Source organism: Nicotiana tabacum, chromosome 15, assembly GCF_000715075.1.
Source record: "Nicotiana tabacum cultivar K326 chromosome 15, ASM71507v2, whole genome shotgun sequence".
NCBI classification, from domain to species: Eukaryota; Viridiplantae; Streptophyta; class Magnoliopsida; order Solanales; family Solanaceae; genus Nicotiana; species Nicotiana tabacum.
The window spans coordinates 67,222,548-67,247,936 of NC_134094.1; the positions used below are offsets into that span (position 1 = coordinate 67,222,548).

At 38.6% G+C, this 25,389-nt stretch overlaps 1 protein-coding gene across 1 annotated transcript in view; it reads left to right on the forward strand.

Moving 5' to 3' along the window:
- Positions 1 to 24,452, forward strand: part of LOC107786139 (DNA gyrase subunit B, chloroplastic/mitochondrial) — a 35,414-nt gene extending 10,962 nt beyond the window's left edge. The window contains exons 6-21 of the mRNA XM_016607582.2: positions 6,430 to 6,531; positions 7,999 to 8,149; positions 8,260 to 8,336; positions 8,757 to 8,867; positions 12,216 to 12,286; positions 12,507 to 12,648; positions 14,148 to 14,246; positions 14,369 to 14,497; positions 14,627 to 14,741; positions 21,645 to 21,712; positions 22,028 to 22,141; positions 22,222 to 22,338; positions 22,489 to 22,542; positions 22,627 to 22,732; positions 23,358 to 23,488; positions 23,651 to 24,452. Coding sequence (XP_016463068.2) covers positions 6,430 to 6,531; positions 7,999 to 8,149; positions 8,260 to 8,336; positions 8,757 to 8,867; positions 12,216 to 12,286; positions 12,507 to 12,648; positions 14,148 to 14,246; positions 14,369 to 14,497; positions 14,627 to 14,741; positions 21,645 to 21,712; positions 22,028 to 22,141; positions 22,222 to 22,338; positions 22,489 to 22,542; positions 22,627 to 22,732; positions 23,358 to 23,488; positions 23,651 to 23,719 — 1,656 coding nt within the window. The 3' untranslated portion in view covers positions 23,720 to 24,452. The remainder of the gene's footprint in view (positions 1 to 6,429; positions 6,532 to 7,998; positions 8,150 to 8,259; positions 8,337 to 8,756; positions 8,868 to 12,215; positions 12,287 to 12,506; positions 12,649 to 14,147; positions 14,247 to 14,368; positions 14,498 to 14,626; positions 14,742 to 21,644; positions 21,713 to 22,027; positions 22,142 to 22,221; positions 22,339 to 22,488; positions 22,543 to 22,626; positions 22,733 to 23,357; positions 23,489 to 23,650) is intronic.
- The last annotated feature ends 937 nt before the right edge of the window (positions 24,453 to 25,389 follow it).

The following is a 25,389-nucleotide window of genomic DNA, read 5'->3' on the forward strand; positions in this document are numbered from 1 at the left end:
GTCAATGACTATTTAAAAACCGATTAAACCGGCCGAACCGTACCGTGCCGAATCGATTTTTAGGTTTCTTTTAATAAAACCGTAGGATTTTATATAAATCTATAACCGTGCCGATAATTAGGGTAGAAAAAATACCGAACCGTACCGACTAAATTTACACGGGAAAATATATTTATATATTAAGTTTAAAAAGAATAATGTATTAAAGTTTTTTTTGGGCCTTGGAATTGTGAAAACGGTTACAAGCCAACAAGTAATTAAACTCAAAATCCTAATTCCAAACCTTTAATTTTACTCCTAATGAAACTAAATTATTTCCAGCATATTCCCTAGCAAGATACAAGGTATTCTAGCAATTAGTAGCAAACTAGCCTTTCGTATGATTTAGATTTATCATTTTGAATATTTAATCTTCTATAGACTTTATTTTTGAGTTCCAGCTTGGTTAATATCTTTTCACTCGTGTGATTTATATTTTCTTTGTCTTTGTTTAGTTTCTTTTACGCTGCTGTAGAATAGTTGATGGATCTATGCTCTGGCCATCTTTCATATTTTCTTAATTCATCATCCTTTAAACAGTAAAAATGTCTAGAGAGATTGCTATGTCCTATAAAAGTACATATGTTATCGCATTCTACTTCTACTAGTGACTTTTAAATGACGCTTAAAAAAATATCGAAAATTAACCAAACTGTACCGATATCGAAGAAAAACCGACATGATTATGACGGTTTCGAAAAGTCTAATTTTGATTATACACGATAGAATAACCGAAAAAATGGTATGGTACAAGCCTTGACACCACCATTATAAAAAAAAGAGAAGCAGTATTGCTTGAGTAAGGTGCAAGGTTACTGCATAATCACATGCTTAAGCCGAAATTCAGAGAGGTATTTTCTTAAATTGTATTCAGAAAGGTGCTTTTAAAGCAGTGCCACAACTCATAATTAAATAGACTAATTCACTCTTGTGTAGGTTTTCTACTTTTTGGTATACCTCTTGTATACGTGTATGTTTTGCCTAAACGTTAATAAAATTTATTACCTTTAAAAAACAATTGAAGCACAAACTCACTCTTGCTTATTGTTTATATAAATGGATCTAATAACAACAACAACAAACCCAGTGTAATCCCACAAGTAGGGTCTGGAGAGGGTAGTGTGTATGTATACCTTACCCGTATCTTGTGAAGGTAGAGAGGCTGTTTCCGGTGGATCCCCCGACTTAAGGAAAAATGAAAAAAGAAGCAGTAACAACAAGCAGTAACAACATTAAGATAAGATGATAAGATAACCGAAACGAAAGAAACAACAGGTAGTGATATAAATCTAGGAATAAGAAAATACGAGAGTAATACTAATATAACTGGTATGGAAAAGAGATACGTCCGACTACCTACCATTAATTCTCGACCTACACACCCTCCTATCAGGTGGACCCCCCGACTCAAGGAAAAATGCAAAAAGAAGCAGTAACAACAAGCAGTAACAACATTAAGATAAGATGATAAGATAACCGAAACGAAAGAAACAACAGGTAGTGATATAAATCTAGGAATAAGAAAATACGAGAGTAATACTAATATAACTGGTATGGAAAAGAGATACGTCCGACTACCTACCATTAATTCTCGACCTACACACCCTCCTATCAAGAGTTATGTCCTCTGAAAGTTGAAGCTATGCCATGTCTTGCCTAATTGCCTCTCCCTAATACTTCTTAGGCCTACCTCTATCTCTAGAGATCCATTTCATTGTGTATGTTGAAAATTTTTGTTGATTATTGTGAGAAAGCATGAGAGAAAATATTATTGATTATCTGAAGTGTTGTATGACACCCTGTTTATATATAGTGATTACATAATAATAGGTATCTACTTCTCAATGTGGGACACTATACATGACGAACTACTTAACACTCCCCCTCAAGCCGGTGCATATAAATCATATGTACCAAGCTTGTTACAGATGTAGCCAATACGAGAACCAGTAAGAGACTTAGTGAAAATATCTGCTAGCTGATCATTCGACTTCACAAACTTTGTAACAATATCTCATGAGAGTATCTTTTCTCTGACAAAGTGACAGTCGATTTCAATATGTTTAGTCCTCTCATGAAACACCGGATTTGACGCAATATGAAGAGCAACTTGATTATCACACACCAGTTCCATCTTGCTGATTTCTCCGAACTTCAACTACTTGAGCAACTGCTTGACCCAAACTAGCTCACACGTTGCCATAGCCATGGACCGATATTCGGCTTCGGCGCTAGATCGAGCAACTACATTCTGTTTCTTGCTCTTCCAAGAGACCAAATTACGTCCTACTAGAACACAATATCCAGACGTAGAACATCTATCAGAAGGTGATCCTGCCCCATTAGCATCTGTGTACCCAACAATCCGCTGGTGGCCTCGATCCTCGAATAGTAATCCTTTGTCTGGAGCTGACTTTATATACCGAAGAATGCGAACAACTGCATCCTAGTGACTATCACAGGGAGAATCCATAAAATGACTTACAACACTCACCGGAAAAGAAATGTTAGGTCTAGTCACTGTGAGGTAATTCAATTTGCCAACCAACCTCCTATATCTCGTAGGATCTCTAAGAGGCTCCCCCTGTCCTGGCATAAGCTTAGCATTCAGATCCATAGGAGTGTCAACAGGTCTGCAGCCCATCATTCCAGTCTCCTCAAGAATGTCTAAGGCATACTTCCGCTGTGAAATAACAATACCTGAGCTAGACTGAGCGACCTCAATACCTAGAAAATACTTCAATCTGCCCAGATCCTTAGTCTGGAAGTGCTAAAAGAGATGCTGCTTCAGATTAGTAATACCATCCTGATCCTTATCAGTAATAACAATATCATCAACATAAACCACCAGATAAATACACAGATTAGGAGTAAAATGCCGATAAAACACAAAGTGATCAGCCTCGCTACGAGTCATGCCGAATTGCTGAATAATTGTGCTGAACTTATCAAACCAAGCTCGAGGGGACTGTTTCAAACCATATAGTGACCTGCGCAATCTGCACACACTAGACTCCCTTGAGCAACAAAACCAGGTGGTTGCTTCATATAAACTTCTTCCTCAAGATCACCGTAGAGAAAAACATTCTTAATGTCTAACTGATAAAGAGGCCAATGACGTACAACAACCATGGATAAAAAGACACGAACATATGCTACTTTAGCCACAGGAGAGAAAGTGTCACTATAATCAAGCCCAAAAATCTGAGTGTATCATTTTGCAACAAGACGAGACTTAAGCCGATCAACCTGGCCATCCGGGCCGACTTTGACTACATAAACCTAACGACAACCAACAATAGACTTACCTGAAGGAAGAGGAACAAGCTCCCAAGTGCCACTCGCATTTAAAACAGACATCTCGTCAATCATAGCCTGTCGCCATCCTGGATGAGATAGTGCCTCACCTGTGGACTTAGGGATAGAAACAATGGACAAAGATGATATAAAAGCATAATGAGGTGATGACAGACGATGATAATTAAACCTACATAATGGGGATTAGGATTAAGTGTGGATCGTACACCTTTGCGGAGTGCAATTGGTTGACTAAGAGGAAACAAGTCCGCAGTAGGTGCAAAATCTGATGCAGGACGTGAATCACCTGGGCCTGATGCTAGACGTGGACGACGATGATAAGTCAAGAGTGGTGGAGCTGCAGAAGGTTGAACTGGATTAGGTGGTGGAACTGGAACTATAGGTGGTGGAACTGGAGCTATAGGTGGTGGAGCTGCAACTGGAGCTGTAGGTGGTGGAGCTGGAGTTGTAGAGGAAGATGAATGGGAGATAGTGACTGAATCTCCAAAAGATGAAACTGGTAGCACCTTAGAAATATCTAAGTGATTATCTGGACCTGTGAAGTATGATTGGGTTTCAAAGAAGGTAACATCAGCGAACATAAGGTACCGCTGGAGGTCAGGAGAATAGTATCGATACCCCTTTTGCGTTCTCGAGTAACCCAGAATACGCACTTAAGAGCACGAGGAGCTAACTTATATTTTTCCGGAGTAAGGTTATGAACAAAACACGTGCTTCCAAAGACACGGGGTGGAAGAGAGAACAAAGGTAAGTGGGGAGACATGACAGAGAATGGAACTTGATGCTGGATAGCTGCAGATGGCATACGATTAATAAGATAGCAAGATGTAAGAACTGCATCCCCCAAAAACGCAATGGAACATGAGATTGTATGAGTAGGGTACGAGCAGTTTTAATAGGATGTCTATTCTTTCTTTCAACTACCCCATTTTGTTGAGATGTGTACGGACAAGATGCTTGATGAATAATCCCATGAGAGTTCATAAATTGCTGAAATGGGGAAGACAAATACTCTAGGGCATTATCACTACAAAATGTGCGGATAGGAACCCCAAATTGATTTTGAATTTCAGCGTGGAAGGTCTGGAAAATAGAAAACAACTCAGATCAATTTTTCATCAAAAATATCCAAGTGCATCTGGAATAATCATCAATGAAACTGATAAAGTAGCGGAATCCCAAGGTAGAACTGACCCGACTAGGACCCCAAACGTCTGAATGGACTAAAGTAAAAGGTGACTCTGCTCGATTATCAAGACGCCGAGGGAAATAGGAGCGGGTATGCTTACTGAGTTGACATGACTCATACTCTAGAGTGGACACGTGAGATAAACCGGGTACCATTTTCTGAAGTTTCGACAAACTGGGATGTCCCAACCGTTTATGTAATAAATCTGGTGAATCAGTAACATGACAGGTTGTTGAAGGAAGACAAGATGTGAGTCCATGTGATTTAGCAAGGATAAAGTAATAAAGTCCATTTGATTCACGCCCGGTACCAATGATCCGCCCCATACTGCGTTCCTGTATAAAAACAAGGTCATCAAGAAATAAAACAATGCATTTAAGTGATTTGGCTAAGCGACTAACGGCTATGAGATTAAAAGGACTACTGGGAACATAAAGAACTGAATCTAAAGGTAGCTCGCCGGAAAATTTCAAAGTTGTCGGAATCTGGCGGAAACCGTACTGGTGGACTCGGAATTGCTGTGCGAACAGGCTGTCCTGAAGAAGCTCGGCCAAAAAACGGCCGGAAGAAGCCTCACGCGTCGGCGCGTGAAGTCGGAGTCTCGTCGGAAAATATTCTTCCGGCGGCGCGTGAGGGCGCGTGGGAGGGGTCTGCTGGAGAAATTGTTACGGGTTGGTCGCTGGAAGCTGATCTACCTCGTGGTGGTGTTGGTTTTTGCACAACACCGATGGAAATGAACTTTTTTTCTGCGGACAGTCCTGATTTGCCGGAAAAAGGCTTTTTTTTTTTCCCGGAGTCGTTGGAATTTATGCACAACGATAAATATCTCACGATTGCTCTGATACCATGTGAGAAAGCACGAGAGAAAATATTATTGATTATCTAAAGTGTTGTACAACGCCCTATTTATATACAGTGATTACATAATAATAGGTATCTACTTCTCGATGTGGGACACTATACATGACTAACTACTTAACAATTATAAGCTCCTAGTTATGTACTGTACAACCAATAATATTGTAGTTTCCGGCATTTAAGTGATTTGGCTAAGCGACTAACGAATATGAGATTAAAAGGACTACTGGGAACATAAAGAACTGAATCTAAAGGTAGCTCGCCAGAAAATTTCAAAGTTGTCTGAATCTGGCGGAAACCGTACTGGTGGACTCGGAATTGCTGTGCGAATAGGCTGTCCTGAAGAAGCTCGGCCAAAAAACGGCCGGAAGAAGCCTCACGCGTCGGCACGTGAAGTCGGAGTCTCGTCGGAAAATATTCTTCCGGCGGCGCGTGAGGGCGCGTGGGAGGGGTCTGCTGGAGAAATTGTTACGGGTTGGTCGCTGGAAGCTGATCTACCTCGTGGTGGTGTTGGTTTTTGCACAACACCGATGGATATGAACTTTTTTTCCTGCGGACAGTCCTGATTTGTCGGAAAAAGGCTTTTTTTTTCCCCGGAGTCGCTGGAATTTATGCACAGCGATAAATATCTCACGATTGCTCTGATACCATGTGAGAAAGCACGAGAGAAAATATTATTGATTATCTAAAGTGTTGTACAACGCCCTATTTATATACAGTGATTACATAATAATAGGTATCTACTTCTCGATGTGGGACACTATACATCACTAACTACTTAACAATTATAAGCTCCTAGTTATGTACTGTACAACCAATAATATTGTAGTTTCCGGCTTTTAAAATTTATTACATTCTTTTGAATTGACTCTTGTGCTACTTACTGATGTTGTTTGCACTGTTGGAGATAGTATAAAAATCATGGAAATCAATGTTTATGAATTTCTATCTATATGGAAACCATGCTTTTAGAATAGACAATGAACCAAGAGTATATCTTGATGATGTGGTAGCAAATTGTGCAGGTTTTGCATGCAGGTGGTAAATTTGGAGGCTCAAGTAGTGGCTATAATGTGTCTGGTGGATTACATGGTGTGGGCCTGTCAGTTGTTAATGCATTGTCAGAGGTATCAATATCATATTTTGAAAGATTTCTGCTATCATTTTCCTATACACTGATAATGAATGTAGAATTTGTAATTTAGAAAATATTTGTGCTATAGCCGCCCCTTTTCTTTTGTGACAGTTGTAGCTAGTTTTTCTGCTCTTAAATGGGTTGCTTACTGTCCTTCGTGTTTTATCCCTAGATTGCTGCTATTACTTGTTCCTGCCTTGTTTCGGTTTTCTGATTGCATTACTTAGTGTTAGTTTTGTATTTTCGCTTCGATTGTCAGATTGGTTTGCTTGTTATTGCCCCTTCACTTTTTCCTTCCTGAGCCGAGGGTCTACCGGAAACAGCCTCTCTGCCTTTTTAAAGGCAGGGGTAAGGTCTGCGTACACTCTACCCTCTCCAGACCCTACTTGTGCGACTACACTGGGCTTGTTGTTGTTGTTGTAAATGGGTTGCTTACTTTAGCTTTATGTTGTTCTCTTGTTAACTAACTGTCTAAGGATACTTTAATCAAATTTGTCAGTGCCATTGCTTTAACTAGATAACTAGTCTCTAGTGGTAGAATGACCTCAAATGTTGTTTACTTGCATATTTACAAGATTGTTTAAACATTCTCAGGTTTTTTCTTTTGTGACAAATATGTGCAGTTCAGGATCTTTCAAAATTTTGAATTGTATTCTAGACTTGTTGTTCTGGGTTTTCATTTTCAAAAGTTGATTATGCTCCTTTCTTGGGGTGCCATTTATCTCATTTAAGGAAAGCAGATATGAATTTGGGCTATAATCAGAGAGACTACATTCTGAAAATGATAGCAGACAATCCATTGTTCACCTCTTGCATGTGTGTACATAAATCAATAGTTAAGCAGTTCAACTTTTTATTCAGTGACCTTTTGATTTCTAAATAGAGCAGTGTTCCGTGAGTATCTAAAACGAAAAGTAGATAAAAGGAAATGAAATAATGTTTATAGTATTACATGTATTTGTAGTTATATTTTGTTTGTCTTGCTAAAAAAAAACTCTCTTTTTCATCAGATATGCTTTTTGTCAAAAATGTGACCGCTGATGGGTTTCGTCCTTTAATTGAATGGTACTAGTATGAGTGCGGTAATGTTTCATCTATTTCTTTTTTCTTCTCTTTCCTTTTGGGCTTTTGGTTGGGCGTTGGTCAAGATAGTTTGAAGAAGGCTTAGAGAATTGCAGTAAAAGAGGGAGAGAAGTGAAAGTAATATTAGGAGTCTTTACCCCTTATTGAATAAATGTAAGCACTTGGTACTGCAGTAACCCTGATGAGTGGAAGAAATGGTCACAAAGACTGACATGAATGATGCTTGATTTGATTGCTTTTGTATATAATGTAGTTCTCATTGTTTTTCTGAGCGTAGTTGACAATGTTCAGCAAAATGCTTACATGCGTGATCACTTTTCCTTTGCTAGTCTTTCAGCTTTCTTGACCTAGTGGTCTATATCATGTTCTCTGATAGGCCCTTGAAGTTACCATATGGCGTGATGGTAAAGAATACCAACAGAAATATTCACGTGGGAAGCCAGTAACAACTTTGATATGTCATGACCTCCCGGTGGAAATGAGAGATCGACAAGGGACTGCCATTCAGTTTTGGCCTGATAAAGAAGGTAGTTACACTGTCTTCAATCTCCAAAAGATGTTGCTGCCGTCTCCTTTCTTGTCATGTTTCCATTTTCTGTATTAGCATTTAAAGTTCTGATGACATCTTGCTTTGCAGTATTCACAGCTGAAATACAATTTGACTATAACACCATAGCTGGGAGAATTAGGGAGCTTGCTTTCCTCAATCCCGAGGTATGTCAAGATTGTTCTCACAGAGAAAAGCCTACTTGCTCTTGCTGCTTTTAATTTATGAGCAAGTCGGTGTAGCTTCTTACTCTTTCACCTTTCAAAGAAGTCGAAATAGAAAGGGATAGGAACGATGCTGTCAAATGATGCCTTTGAGAGGTTTTGTTCGTGGAAGGAACTTCGGTGGCTGTTTGAATGTCTTCCTTCTTCAACCTATGGTTTAAGTGAAAATGCTTATGCCATTTGGTGACTGCATGTTGAAGTTCATTGCAATGCATTTGACATTCCTCACTTCTGCATGCTGCATTTTGGTGCATAATACATAAACTTCTTCAAAGAAATGAAAGCTTCTTATGCTTGATAACTATATTTTCATATGCAAGATTCATTTTAGTTTCAAACAATTGAGCATTTCTTTTATTTCAGCTCACAATTGCTCTCAAGAAGGAGGACATAGATCCAGAGAAGATCCAATGCAACGAGTACTTTTATGCTGGAGGATTGGTTGAATACGTGAAATGGCTGAATGCAGACAAAGTGTGTTTGTCTTTTCCCTTTTACTTTTCACACACTTCATTTTCTCTTTCAAATTTGGGAGTAATTGCTTGCTAATGAAAATTTAGAACTGGCGGTAAAGGCTTATTGCATTAAATTGACGAGCTTGAAAAAATTGTTCAGGTTATTTAGGGTGATCTCTCATACATACATGTCATGTTACATGGTGTCCTTGTCCGTAGGCATCACTTCTAGAAAAGTGAATGGAACCAGCAAATTATATTTTATTCTCCCTTGTTTCAAATTTGTCCTTCCCATTCTGATTTGGCACTATTATTAAGAGGACTTTAAAATTTGAGTTGTTTAATATTTGTTGTGAAGCATATTTGGATGTTTTTTCCTTATAAACAACATATCTTTTCGTTTGCATTACAGAATAATAAAATAAGGATGAAGCTGTATTCAGAAGAGTAGAACTGGTTTCTATAAAACATTTTGTGGTATATAATACTCCCTCCGTTTCAATTTATGTGAACCCATTTGACTGGGCACGAAGTTTAAGAAAAGACCGAAGATTTTTGAATTTGTAGTGTAAAATGAGGCGGGTTATAAATCATTGCATAAAGGTAAATTATTTCTAAAAAGGGAAAGGGGTCATTCTTTTTGACACGGACTAAAAAGGAAATAGGTTCACATAAATTGAAACAGAGGGAGTATGTATCTATAAAATACTTTGTGGTGCCATTTGAGTAATGTAGACAACATCTTGGGTAATTTCAAAGAGGAAAGGTGTCACGCCCCGAACTTGGGCCTAGACGTAACACGGCACCTGGTTCCTGACTATTTATGACTGAGCGAACCAACTGGCCGGCTGAATTAACATGTGATATCATAACATATTGAATGCGGAAGATAAACTAACACATGTTGATATACTGAAAGTCTGAATGATATAAATCAAAGTACGAAAACACTAATATAAGTCTGAAACATATCTGTAGCCAATATTGCTTAACATGAAAAGCATGCGACTATGTCTAATTGTTACTCTAGTCTATGAAGCATCTAATGAAGTACTGAAAACACTGACGGTCTGTAAATACTGAAAGATTGTAAAGTAATGATAATGCCCCGAAAGAACGGAGCTCACCCAATAGCTGGTACGAGAATCCTAGCGCTCTAAATCGTCAACCTTTAAATCATTACTTGTATCGTGAGATACAGGCCCCGGGCGAAAGGGACGTCAGTACATTTGAACTGCCCTGATATGTAAAGCAACTGAAAGAAAGAACTGTAAATTCTGAAATTGAAACTGACGACTGATGAACGACTGACGACTGAACAAGGAAGTAAAGATATGAATACTCCCTTTTCTGAATGATGAACCACCTGCTTATCTGAATAAATAATTTGCGGCCTCAAGCCCAATATATATGTGCACAAGCTACGGCTTCGGGCCCAAGTATACGTATACATAACTGCGGCCTCAGGCCCAAATACAAGTGTTCAACATTCAGGAATTTAAATTCAGGAACTGAGAATCATACTGCAATACGTGATGCTGAAATACTGAATCATACTGAGTTACATGATATTGGAATGCTGCATAGGAACTAGACTGAGACATGTATTCCTGAACTGATTATGAAAACTGAAACTTCAACTGTTTATGACATGCTGAGTAATCTAGACTGAGACTCATGGGCATCAAACACAAGTCTATATTGATTACCCACTGAGCTCACAACGTTCGGAATGAAAACCATGGACGAATTACGAAGCTAGAGAATAGAAGTTGTGCAACTATTTAATGAACTTAGCTTAACCATATTTCTGAGGCAATTAGTAACGTTGTAAAAGAAACGTAGTATAGTGAGTTAGCCTCACATACCTTAACTTCCTGCTCGAGCCTAATACAACGTTCGCCAACCCTTTCAACTTTAATCTATAGCAATACAAGTCAAAGGGATTCCATATTAGCAATAATACTCATGTTTTGGTCACTTAGGCATTTTATTAAACACCTTATGGGTGTAAAGCCTCATAGCCCTTATTAATGGTGTTTTCTTCGCCCAATTCTCATTCTACTACTTCTAGGTGATTCTACAATCCCAAATAGATGTAACTAACACCATTTCTCATCGCACAAATGTATATAACAATCTTAAGTCAACGACCCAAACCCTAGCATAGTTCATATGATTCTCTTTATCAAACCCATTTACTATTCTCCCAAGAACTCATCAATTCATAGCTATAAATGATTAGGGAGTAGAAGCATTACCTTTTTGAAGTTCAATCCTCTTGAATTCGAGTTCTAGGGTTTCTTTTCTCAACAATGATGTCTCAATCGAATATCTAATGATTTGAAGGGTTTACCCTGTTAATAAGGTGTTAGAGAATTGAAATTAACTCAGAATCATCATTAGAACTTACCTTGGTTGATGGAGGGACCTTGGAGGAACTTGGGTTCTTGAGAGCTCCCCTTTCTAGAGCAAGAGCAAATCTACGTGTTTGGGGTGTAGGGAACGAGGTACGGTTTAAATAAATGTACACGTCTAAAAATTGAGGAGGAAATAAAAGTGGCTCGGATAGACATCGTCAACGCGGGGGCATCATCAGAGACGCCAAAATAAAAGTGCAAGGCGCCAAACTACACGGCCTTGCATCGTCAGGGGCGCTAAAGTTAGTGCTCTGGACAGTGCCTCGCACTGTCTAAAGCTGTGAGTTTTCATGGCCTTGCACTGTCTAAGGCTGGAAGACAGACCTTCCATAAACTTAGTCGATTCTATCGAATCTTATGCACCTCACTCTCCGTCTTGATTCCAAAACAACTATTTCCATCCATACTCATCCCGATAGGACTTCACATGTCTAAAATATCACATTAATACTCATTTAGCACATCCACACCTAATCCAAATTTTCGGAGTGTTACAAAAGGAGGACAAGCATTTTGGTAAACGGGGTATCTGTTCCGTGGTATCACGATCTACAGGTCTAGCACAAAAGCAATAGTATATCTGAATCAAGTCTGAAATCGGAATATCCTTGCTTCATCAGAAAAATCGAGTATGAAATCTGTCAGATAATGTTATGCATGTATATTTAACAATGACTTAAATTAATTACTGTCTTTGCCCCTAGGGCTTTGGTCCAGTGGTAAGAGCATAGAGCGTGATGTGTGGGTTAAGCACACATCACGGTTTCAAACCCTACCACAAACAAAAGGCTGGTATTTAAATGGAAAAGGGTAGAGGAGCGAACCCATTATTCACCGAAAACTGTGTTCCACTGGCTCTCGGAAATTTCTTGGTTATCAAAAATTTTCCGGTGATGCTTTTGTTGTATGAAGTCTATTAAGTAGTTCCTGACTTCTCTCTGCTCTAGAAACCACTTCATGATGTGCTGGGATTCAGAAAAGAAGCTGATGGAATCACGATTGATATGGCTCTTCAATGGTAAGATATCATATCTTTTTATCCTTCTATCCATCTTCCTCTGTTTACTCTTTTCTTTGTCAAGCATGGTTGGAATTAAAGCAACATATAATTTTTATGCTGCACCATGCCGTCATGCAGTGGTTGCATGGTTTTTTTCTTCCCAGCAATTGGTATGTATATGAATTGCATGTTAAGAGTGGTATGTTTTACACAGTTTCTTTTCTGTTTTTCATTGCAGGTGCTCAGATGCTTATTCAGACATGATGCTAGGTTATGCAAACAGCATACGGACAATTGATGGTGGCACTCACATAGATGGTGTGAAAGCTGCCCTAACAAGAACTCTCAACAATCTGGGGAAAAAGTTAAAGACAATCAAGGTTCGTTGAATTTAGGTTCATTGTTTCTTTTATTTCTGTTTGCTCCAACAAAAATCTGTGGTGTTTTTGTATCTCTCCAGCCTTTCCAGTCTGCTGATACAGCACCAAATATGTTGGAATTCTTTTGGTTTTCGCTTGCACTTCTGTCCATTTGACCATGATTGCTTGGATGTGCATGCTACCCCTTGCAATAGCTTTGCTGGTTTCAATTGGGAAAAATACTCTGCACCTTGTGTTCACATTGGAGCTTTAGTGCCTTCAGAAACTTTAACTTCATAACCACCTTATGTTCTCATTGTTTGATGTCTACACGAGCTAGAGGATTATTCTAAAGTCGTACGAGTCTTTATCTGGATTACCACCTTTCGACGTAAAGACTTTGTAGTTATGTATAAGGAAATCACTTAAATTTATATAATAAAAAGTTTCCCTTTCAATAACTTAAAAATGAATCCATCCTTTGTTGACTACATTGTTTTTTGATAACCAAGAAATCCCCGCGAGCCAGTGGCACATGGTTCAAAACCTATCAAAAAATGGGCCGGCCCCTCTACCCTTTATTAACTACATATTAAGAGAAGAAAGTTTAAATAGTAGAGTTAATTGGAATATATTGAAAGTTGAGATGTGTAAATAGTGGTTTAGTTCTTGTCATATCAAGGTCACTATAACATTGAGTAGTATTAGTTTGGTTTTTTCACATTTCGATTTAGGAAAAGTGGTGAAATAAATGGAACAAGGAAGAATAATATTAGATAAGCACTGGGATGGAGTATATTATTAGGTGAATACAAGTGTGCAAAGTCAATGAACTTTGGCAGTGCTGACTTCAACTTTTAACAAAATTCTTCAGCTTGGAACTGCTTATATGCGGACATCTTCGAGAAGTATAGTAGCATTGCTTTCTGGACCATCACATAATCTTAGTCATGGGGGTCTTTTTACATCTGTTAGTTTTTCATTCAAATTATGAGTGTCGTAGACCAGAATGTAGGAGAAGGTTTTTTGTTCTTAAAATAAGTCCTAGTTAATCAATGCCTTCCAGAAAGAAAGAAAAAATGTTCTATTTGTTCAAAGAGGAAAAGACAAAAATTGAGGTTCAGTCCAAATCTCCAATTCTGCCTTCTGGAATTCGCTATTCACTGTTGATTGACTTCATTATTAGGAAAGATTTGATTCTGATTGAGAAAGATTTGATTCTGATTGAGATTTGATTTTATTCTGATTGATTGTAATTTATTTTCCTTCTTAAAATAGTCATAGGACTTAGTGTATAAATACCTTTGCTTAGGGATGTAAGAAATACACAGGAATACAAGAAGCCTTTTCTTCTTCTCAAAATCTACACACACTAATTGAGTGCAACCAAAATATTGGATCACCCTAAATCTGCAAAATCTGCAAAATCTGCTGTGTTAGCTTGATCTCTCTCTGTTTAATGTCTCAATAAGTAGGGATATTTGGGTTACTCTTAAGTTTTGTTCGTTTGTATTATTCAGGAGAAGGACATAAGCTTAAGTGGCGAGCATGTAAGAGAGGGATTAACCTGTGTTATTTCTGTTAAAGTTACGAATCCAGAATTTGAAGGACAAACTAAGGTATCTCTCTCCTTTCATGGTTGAAAAATTTGTTACAGTTTTTATGGTATAAAAGTTCTATGAAGCCTTAAAATTTCCAATTTTTGTGAGGCCGACATTGTTTACTATGTTTTCAATTGAAGACTAGGTTGGGAAATCCTGAGGTTAGAAAGGTGGTCGATCAGTCAGTTCAAGAGTATCTGACTGAGTATCTGGAATTGCATCCAGATGTGCTAGATTCAATTCTTTCCAAGTCACTAAATGCACTAAAGGTACCTAAGTTTGTTACATACACAAGACTGATCTTTGTAAGATTAAGCTGACTAAGTTGCCTGCTTGAGGACATCAATTGGTGTTATAAGAAATTATTTTACCTGCTGTATCTATTGCATCATATGCAGGCGGCTCTTGCAGCAAAGAGGGCTCGGGAGTTGGTGAGACAGAAAAGTGTCTTAAAATCATCCTCTCTTCCGGGGAAGCTTGCTGATTGTTCAGCCACAAATCCTGAAGAAGCTGGTAATTTACCTTATTATGGATTTTAAAACCAATGTGACATTTGGGTTAAACATTTAATTTTAGTTGCATGAAATATATAGGACCTTTCGCTGTAGAAAAGACTGAACGTCTGGCATGCTTCTGAGTGTAGCTCATGAATTTTGAGTGCAAACAATCTAATAAAGTAGTTATGGGCATCCGTTGTTAATAGGAATTAGGAAAGACCTTATTTCCATATTACTGCAATAGAGTTGGTTCTACTGCAATAGAGCTACCTTCCCGAAGATAGGGGTAAGGTCTGCGTACACACTACCCTCCCCAGACCTCACTTGTGTGATTTTACTGGGTCTTATGTTGTTGTTGTTGTTGTTGTTGTAGAGTTGGTTCTATGTTGGTGGTGTTTTTGTCACTAGTAAGGAGATGTGCAATGTTCAGGCATCGTTGAGTTCTGAATTCTCATCTTGGGGGTTCTGAATTCTCATCTTGGGAGTTTAACTACCATAGATTATGTGAAGCATTTTTCATTGCGAATAGCTTTTCTTGGGAGGTCTTTATAGGAGCCTTATTTTGTGAGTATTTTTCAAGAGAAGTATGTGGATAGACAAACTTTTAAGTCTTTTTTTTGTGGGTGGGTGGGTTTAGTTAGCTAGCGTCTTGAATAGTCCTCCATGAAAAGCTTAGTAAAATTTCAAAAAGTTCTTGAGTGTCCTATTGCTTTATAATACTCTTTTGAGGTGCTATGCTAGAAATTTTCCAGAGCTAACTTTGGTTTTGACCACTCTTGAACTCCAAAGCCTTTCCTTTTCTTAGGTATTACTATAAACCTTGGAGTCCAGGATTCAAATTCTAGTAGAGACAAAAAAATGCTAGGTGATTATTTCTCATTTGCCTATGCCTTGGTAGGCAAAATTTTCAGATACTTGTGCTAGTGGGAGATAACAGATATCCAATGAGATAGTTGAGTTGCACGCTAGTTGGAAAGCACCATTGTGTCCGAAAAAGATCCTTAGGGAGACAACATACATTGGACAATTGGAATAAATACTGAACTATCACATTTTGGAGCACCGTAGTCAAATTTTAGAAAATGTAAGTAGCATGGCAAAAAGAAATATTTATCTTATGGGGCAAAAGATTTCTTGATAACGAGCCCTTTCTAGTATTCCTACTTCTTACGTGTTCTTGATGCACTTGCCAGTGACATCAGAAAAGCTGGAGAGATTGCGCTGGAACTTGTTGTGAAACTTCAACATTATTTCAATAGTAAACTACAAGGTACTGATATGAACAATGCAAGTTTAGGGGTGAAGGAAATGCTTTCAGTAAGGCCGTAATGGGAAAATGGATATGGAGATTTGGTCACGAAAGGCAGGGGCATGTTGGGGAGAGTGATCCCGAACAAGTACGAATTATAGGAGGGAGGGTGGAGGAATACTGTAATTTCCTTGCGGAGGAGGGATGTGGAGAGGAATAATGAAGATATAGGACGAAGTTTCTTAATCCATTAATTTCAAGGCAGAGAATTGAGCTTGGGTCGACTTTAGGAATCATAAGACTTGCGGGCAAGACTCTATTAAGGAACTTCCCAGCACTCTTTAGCGTCTCTTCACAACGAACACCAGGTGTCATACAAATGTACACAAAGGAAAGAGTCTTATGGGACTTGACATTTAGGAGAAATTTGCAAGACTGAAATTGAAGAACTCACAAGAGTCTTTTGGTGTAAACGTAAAATGACCAACTGAATTATGATACTTGGAAATGGGAAACATAGAGCAATGAACAATTTAATATGACTTCATTCTATCATGTATTCTTGAACAGAGATAACAAGGATTTCACATGCGGAACGATGTAGTTCTCTAAATCCCACGAGAACCTTTTTTTTTTTTTTTTCTTTCTGTTTTTTGGTTGGCCGTGGTTCAATGAGAATGGATAAGAGGCTTGTGAGATTGACATAATGATGCCGGGATGATAATATTTCTGGAGCTAGCTCCTGACAAATATGAAGCCCATTGATACAAATTATGCCTTGGAATGATAGATATTTTTGAATCCACTTTGTATACGAACAAGGATATCATATGTAATTGTAACATTGAAATCAAGGAAAATTTAATCACAACCCTTTACCTAGAAGTGTGCTTCTTTAAACAATGTTGGCCAGTAGAAGCCCGACTCTAACACTTTCGCAGCTGTCCATACTCCCCCGAAATGGCCACCATATAGGGACGCGTGACAAGCCTGCAAAATAGAAGATTGGTCTATATCAAGAATACATCTCTGGATCATGTTATCAACACAAATCCTGAATAGATAAGGCTCATCCCAAAAGTACATGTGACAGTCACGGAAGAACTTTTTCTTTTGTACAGAGGAAAGGTCATAAGGGACAATACTGCTCGCCAGGTAGTTTGCAATGTCTGCATACCATGGCGCTACCTCAAGGCTTGTGGCCAACAATTGTTCATCCAGGAAGGTCTCCACGGTCTCTTCCACCTTAACCTTCTTCTCTGCTCCTTCCAGTCTGGATAAGTGATCAGCCACTTGGTTCTCCGTTCCCTTTCGGTCACGGATTTTCATGTCGAATTCTTGTAGTAGCAGCACCTATCAAATCAGGCGCGAGTTTGACTCCTTCTCAATTAGGTACCTGAGAGCAGCATGGTCAGTATAAACAATTACCTTTGAGCCTATCAGGTATGACCGGAACTTGTCAAATACGAACACCACTGCTAGCATCTCCTTCTCGGTCATGGTGTAGTTGAGTTGGGCACCGCTCAAGGTTCTACTTGCATAGTAGATTGGATGTATGACTTTATCTTTTCACTGTCCAAGAACTGCTTCCACAGCATAGTCGCTTGCATTAACATTAGCTCAAATGGTTGCTCCTAGTCAGGTGCAACTATAGTGGGTGCCGTCACCAACCTCTTCTTCAACTCCTCAAAAGCTACCTGCAATCATCAGAAAACACAAAGGGGTGATTTTTTTCAAGCAATTTACATAAAGGGTGAGCAATTTTGGAAAAATGTTTTATAAACCGGCTGTAGAAGCCAGCATGACCAAGGAAACTTCTTATTGCTTTGACAGAAGTGGGTGGTGGTAACTTCTCTATCACATCAACTTTAGCGCGGGCCACTTCAAGGCCCTTACTTGACACTGGGTGTACCAAGACTATACCTTCATGTACCATAAAATGACACTTTTCCCAGTTTAGCACCAGATTAGTCTTCATACACCTCTTCAGCACTCTTCTCAGATTTACCAAGCAATCATCGAACGAGTTCCCCACCACTGAGAAATCATCCATGAAAACCTCCATTATATCCTCTACCATATCAGTAAAGATGGCCATCATGCACCTTTGGAATGTGGCAGATGCATTGCATAGGCCAAACGACATTCTCCGGAAAGCATAGATTCCATATGGATAGGTGAACGACGTTTTCTCCCTATTCTCCGGGGCAATAGAGATCTGGTTATACCCCGAGTATCCATCAACGAAGCGAAAGTGGGACTTCCCTGCCAATATATCTAATATCTGATCAATGAATGGCAAGGGAAAATGGTCTTTTCGGGTGGCCTTGTTCAATCTTCTGTAGTCCATATAGATTCGCCATCCCGTGACTGACCTTGTTGAGATCAAATCGTTCTTGTTTTGCATCACAGTCATTTCACCTTTCTTCAGAACACATTGAACTGCGCTCACCCAGTTGCTGTCTGAGATAGGGAAAAATGATGCCCGCATCTAACCACTTGATTATCTCTTTCTTCACCACTTCTTTCATATTCGGGTTCAGCCTTCTAAGCTGTTCTTTGGAAGAAGAAGGTTTAGCTTCGGTAGATTGTATGACGCTTTTTCTTATCTATTACTCCTCGAGTATGTTTTCAAATCTGGCCTATCCAAACGCCCAATAGTCTCCCCCATAATTCTTTCTCCAATTTCACTTTCCCTGTGATAATGTCATTAAGAGGTCCAATATTGGAACTGGGTAGAATCACCTCTCCCCCTGTAGAGGTGATGAGATAATACCTCTGTTTTAAAAGGCGTTTCTGGGCAAGGCGTACCAAAAACGCCCCGGGGCGATGGCGTGGGGCGAAAGTCTCAAGAGGCGTACGCCCCGCCGGGGCGTACGGCCGGGGCGTACGCCGGGCGTTCAGGGAGCATTTTTTTTAGTAAGGAGTAAGCCCCGGAGACTTTTTCAAATTAAAACAAAATTTGTTGAATTAGTCCTTCATATAATACCCAAATTCTCAAAAATCAGTTTGGTAATTACTCAAAAGGTTTAAAAAGGAACAAAAACGTATTAAATTTAAAAGTAAAGACTTTTTTTATTGATTTAAGCCCTAATTCATGGTTTTTTCAATTTTTTATCTTGTCCGCTAGTCTGCTAATATCTCCCAAAAGCAACGAATATTTAATTTTTTTTACAAATAGAAAGAGAACTACATTTTTCTTCATAGCAGCAAATTCAAAGTTCAAATTGCAGGTTAATCATCCTTTTTGTTCTTCCATATAGAAAACTTTATTCTTTTAGACTCAAATTACTTGTACTTGTAAGTAACGTATAATAGATTGTTTTGATTAGTTTTTTGTGGGGATGGAGCACATATATATATATAGTTTTTTTCAATTTTTATATAATTTTACCTGTTTATAAATATTAAATGTCATTATATTATTTTATAAAATATTAAAAATTAAATACCTATGGGGCTTACGCCCCGCGCCTCGGGGCTTACGCCCCGCTGAGGCATATGTAAAACGCCTCGCCTTACGCCCACGCCTTTTAAAACACTGGCCGGTTTATTCGAGTGAGGACTTCGGACCTGATCCCAACCGAAAAGATGCCTTTTCCCGAGGAGTGGAACATGAAGCGTAAGTGTAATTCTGAGAATTCCCAATGAAAACACATTCTATAGCTGTAAGATCAAGTTTTCTAGAATTCCTACTATGGGCAAAGCAAACACGCCCAAACACCGTAGGAGGTACAATATATTCATTCTTACCCTTTAAAGCTTCCAGAGGACTTTGAAAATTGAGGGTTTAAAGTGGCATTCTGTTGATAAGAGAGGCAGCTACTAGAATAGCATCCCCCTAGTAAGGTTTTGGTAGATGCATGGTGAAATATAAGAGATCTTGCTACATCTGATAAATGCCTATTTTTTCTTTCAACGACCCCATTTTGTGCACTAGTATAAGGACAACTAGTCTGATGGATTATCTCATTGGACTCCAAATAAGCACCACATCTTTTATCCATGTATTCGCTACCATTGTCAGTTCTCAAAATTTTTATTTTGGCATCAAACTGAGTACACATCATCTTATAAAATGACTGAAAACAAGAGAAAACTTCACTTTTGACTTTGAACAAATATACCCAAGTCATCCTAGTGCAACAATCAATGAAAATAACAAACCATCGATTACCAGACAAAGAAACAGTTAGTCATAAACGGAATTATGCTTCTATTATCACTCATAGGATAAGAGTTTCTAGTATGCTTGGCATATTCACACGCATCACTGAACAAAGATTCAGATTGAGTCCTTGAGAACAAATCCGGATATAACTTCTTCAAAACAAAGAATGATGGGTGCCCTAACTATTTGTGCCGCTGTATTATTTCTTGGTTGATATCCTTAATTTTCCCAAAAAAGGCCTAACCAGAGTTTTGAATTCCCTCTAATATAAACAAGTCATCACGCAATCTACCACTGCCAATCCTTTTCCATGTTTGAAGATTCCAAAAAATACAATGATCGGGAAAGAACTCGATAGCTCTGGTGATGGTACTAATAGATAAAAGATTGACAGGGAACTCAGGGACATGGATCACAGATAATAGTTCAATATTAGGAGTACAAACGACAGAACCTGAGATAGGTATTAAAGAACCATTGACTATTCTGACATAATCTCGTTTGAGACACGGAGAATAGTTTTGAATGCCTTTAGTAGAGCCATTGCTGCCTTTTGAGGTAAGTTTTTCTCCCTCGCAGCACCGGGATTCCTAATCTCAGAAAGAGGTCGAGTTTTTTCCCGATCATAATGTGTGGTAAAACTGTGGAAAGTGAGGATATATGGTCCACGAAAAAGCAAAGTAGCAATTTTATCCTGTTAGCGTGTGTGTCAGATTTTACTCTCTCTAAGAGAGACTGTAAGATATTCTCCTTTATTTTTCTTTAGTAACAGTTTGAAGATTTGGAAAATATAATTTGAGGAAAAAAGATTAAGATTGTAAGTCAAAGTCTTGAAAATGAAAAAGTAATCGCTGGAGAATGGGGGAATTGAGGATCGCTAGAGAGGGGAATAGGGATGTAAGATGGCTTGATATGGTTTAGCATTCAAGTTAACAAGAAAATAAAAGTAACTTGGTCAATTCTCGCGCTCAAAAATGAGTTGGAGGCATGCATATTGCCATGTCAGATCCGGGTGTCTAAGAGACACATCCCTGCCTCATTGAGGTGTGTAAAGTAAAAGTATCTAATTGGCATGTACCTTTACCGAATAAAAAAAGAGTATCTAACTGCTATTTCGTGTCAATTCTGAGGGGCTATCTGGGTATTTGGCCAAAAAGGACATATGGAGTATTTGATAAAGAGGATATCATTTCATGGTTGAAAACCAATTTGTGTAATTAATTAAATTTCTCAAGGTAATTTAAAGTGTGATAGTATGTTAAGTGTGTCAAACATTGTGTATTATGAATAGAAGAGTCTCATGTAAAACCAGGATTGAGGGAGTAACATTTTGAAATGTAGCACCCAATATATGCGCTGATGTCAGGATCTTTCGTGTAATGTTTCTTTGATTGTGTAGTTGGGTAATGTGTCTTTCAGTATAGGCATGCATATAATGTAGTAATGGCAAAAGTTAACTGCCTTTTCTCAAAATCTTTTTTTCTTTTGAGATCTTTCAGAAATATTCATCGTTGAGGGTGATTCAGCTGGTGGAAGTGCAAAACAAGGTCGTGATCGGCGTTTTCAGGTAACTAAACTCGTTGGTGCTCTGTGAACAGTTATCCCTGTTATTCAGACAATGCTGTAGCTTACAAAAGTGCTGATGGAAGTTCTGCAACCTGATTCCCCACCTGACATCCTCATTGTGGCCAGAAAAGGAAAAAGGAATTGTTCAGCTGAAGCGTGAATAATGCATATTTACATTGGTCAAACATAGATCAAACTTATCTGGAGAAATTGTGCAGCAGAAGTGGCGATTAGAAGACTAATTTCTTACTGCATTCTAAGTTAATGGCATATTCTGACTGCAATGTAAATTATATCAGTTATTCATGTTTTGCAGGCTATACTTCCTTTAAGAGGCAAAATTTTGAATATTGAAAGAAAGGATGAAGCAGCTATGTATAAAAATGAAGAGATTCAAAATCTTATTCTTGGTTTAGGACTTGGAGTTAAGGTACTATGCTCATCTTTTAGGTTTGTGCAATGTGCTGTTTGTTCAGACTTTTTTTTCTCATTCAATCTTCTGCATCTCAGGGGGAGGATTTTAAAAAGGAAGCTCTCCGTTATCATAAAATCATAATTTTAACAGATGCTGATGTCGACGGTGCTCATATTCGAACGTTGTTGTTAACCTTTTTCTTCAGATATCAGGTGCGCCCCTTTCGTTGTTCTTCATGGTCTAATGAAACATCAACTAGAGTTTTTTGCTGGGATCTAACAGTTGAATTATGAAGGGAAATAATCAAGATGTCTAGTTGACTGTTTGGAGAACCTGATTGAGATATTCTTAAATTGTTGCAGAGAGCTCTTTTTGACGAAGGTTGCATATATGTTGGTGTTCCACCTCTCTACAAGGTTTATTTTCTTTCGGATGTTGTCTTAACAGATTATGTTTTTTATTGTCCACCAGGTTTTAATGTTCTATTTGGAATTTTTCAGGTTGAGAGGGGAAAACAAGTATACTACTGCTATGATGATGCAGAACTTAAAAAGGTCCAGCGTTCCTTCCCTTCAAATGCATCATATAACATACAGAGATTCAAAGGTGAGATATGAAAAATGACATGTTTTGGCTTTTTGGATTTGAAGACAGCGTATTCCATATGAGATATGTTCAGTTTGGAATGCATATCCCGATATTATCGAAGAGTTCGCCATACTTTTTAGCCAGCTAAATGAGGGCCCCCAGAACAAATGGCAAAAACCAATTTAGATAACCTTAGGGAGTTTGTGGAAAGAGAGCCTTGCTGCATGAACATTGGCACAAAAAAAGCATTTGCTCAGATTTGGGGCCTTGTATCCTACTCATAGCTTTTGAGGGCAGCATGGCCTCCCCAACTTTTGATGTTGTCTGTGAGAGTTAGACATGGGAAGAAAGAATTTCTTGTATTCATTTGTGTCTTACATTAGCCCTATTTATATAGGGTGTTTACATAGTACTAAACCCTTCTCTACCAATGTGGGACACTATACATACTACTATACACATTAACTCTCTAACCTTCTCTATTGGATGCTTTCTTTTCTATTAATGAATGTGATTGTTGTTTTTAGTGTTTTTTTTCCAGCAATGTCGGATACACTACTTACGCATCTCTTATACATACACATGCAAGGTCTTCTAAACCTCCCTTGTTCAATTCATGTGATGTGTATGGAAATATTTTCAGGATTGGGGGAGATGATGCCAGCCCAGCTATGGGAAACAACAATGAACCCGGAGACTAGGCTGTTAAAGCAATTAGTGGTGGAGGACGCAGCTGAGGCAAATGTTGTCTTCTCTTCACTTATGGGATCCAGGGTATGTCTCTTTCTTTTCTGCATGAAGTGTTAGGCTGAATCTTTTCTTATTGGAGCAGACTTAATGCATTTCCTTTTAATAACTATGGTGGATTGTCCATCTCTTTCCACTCTTTTGCTATTGGCTCGCTTTTATTACCCATCTCCCTTTTGGCAAATACAGGTTGATATTAGGAAGCAACTTATACAAAATTCAGCGAGCATGATGAACCTTGAGCAACTGGATATATGAATGTGATGGCAGGGCTTTTGTGGCACTTGATTTTCCGATTCTCCGTGGAAAGCAGACAAGGATTTCAATTACCAGTATTAAGTACCTTGACATGCATCACAGGATCTTGTCCTCTCTTGTTTATTTTTTGCTTTCCATAGTATTCACTCTTGTCCAATGGAATTTAACTTATTTAGTTAGCAATGTAACATAATGGTTGATGTAAGTAATGAGCTCTAGGAATTTGTCCCTTAGTCAATGAGTTGTTGCTGGTCAGACTGATCTACTGATGAGCGATGACTCTCTGTCATTCTCTAGGATATATGAAAGAAGTATGACGTGAGATGATTGACGAAAAATGTAATGCCTCGGGTGAGACGACCTAGCTGATCGGGCCGTGATCGGACGCCATGCCGCACACATGGTGGTAACTGTGCTGGAAATTATAAACTGAAAAAGGTAATGTCTCGGGTGAGATAGCCTAGCCGATCGGGCCGTGATTGGACGCCATGCCGTACACATGGTGTTAACTGTGCTGGAAATTATAATGAAATTGTGGTTATGGTTGATGTCTCAAATGAGACGACCTAGCCGATCGGGTTGAGATCGGACTCCGTGTAAGAATACAGAGGTATTGTGAATTGTGGAGTATCGGCACTAAAGATCACCCAACCTAATAACATGGAAATTGACTTGAAAACTTATGTGATCCTTAACTTAATGTTTTAATATTATTTGAAGCTCGTATTGAATCCTTGACTGTTTCCCTTGTATTATTATTCATTCTATTGAGATGATGTTAAGCTACACATACTAGTGCTATTTGACGGTACTAACGTCCCTTTGCCGGGGGCGCTGCATCTTTAAATGGATCCAGGTGGTTACATAGCAGGCAGTGTTGATCAGCGTTAGTGGCACATCCTTTTCCCAGCAGACTTGGTGAGCCCCACTTCATTCCGGGGTCACGTATTGTATCTTTTGATCATTTTACTATCGCATCTCAAAGTATAGCCGGGGCCTTGTCGCCGGCACTATCATAGACTCTTTTGTATCTTTTAGAGGCTCAGTAGACACTATGTGGGTTGTATATGTGTGTTGGAAATGTTAAACAAGTTATGTTAGTGTTTGATCACTTGTTCCACTCAGGCTATAAGAATATGTGTATTTTGAGACTTAAAGGCGAAACAGCTAATAAAACAGTTTAATATTGTATGTATGAACTTTCCACTGTCTTTTTTTTTTTTTTATTTAAAATCATGGGTGAGTTGGGTAGAAAGTATTTAACAGGCTTGCTTGATCGGGTTCACTTGGTTGAGCGTCGGTTGCGCTTCCGAGGTTGGGATGTGACGGTTGAGTGCCGGTCGCGCTTTCCGAGGTTGGGGCGTGACAAGTCCGCCATAGACACCAAATATGACTTAACTCTTCATTCACACACCAAGAGTTCCAAATTTGGCTAACTCCTCAAATTTTCAAACATTTCGACAGAGTGTCTTTTGTTTTTGGACTTATCCACATGTCAAAGAGCCCAGAAAATACACCTAACAACATATTCATAATACAACAATGCAGCATAGCACGAAAACAACACCAATTGTAACATCATAAGCATTGTATTGCCAAAAGGATGCATCTTAGCATAAACTGTACAAGTTGAACATAACTCATAGTAAATAAACTTCTATCATTCCTTT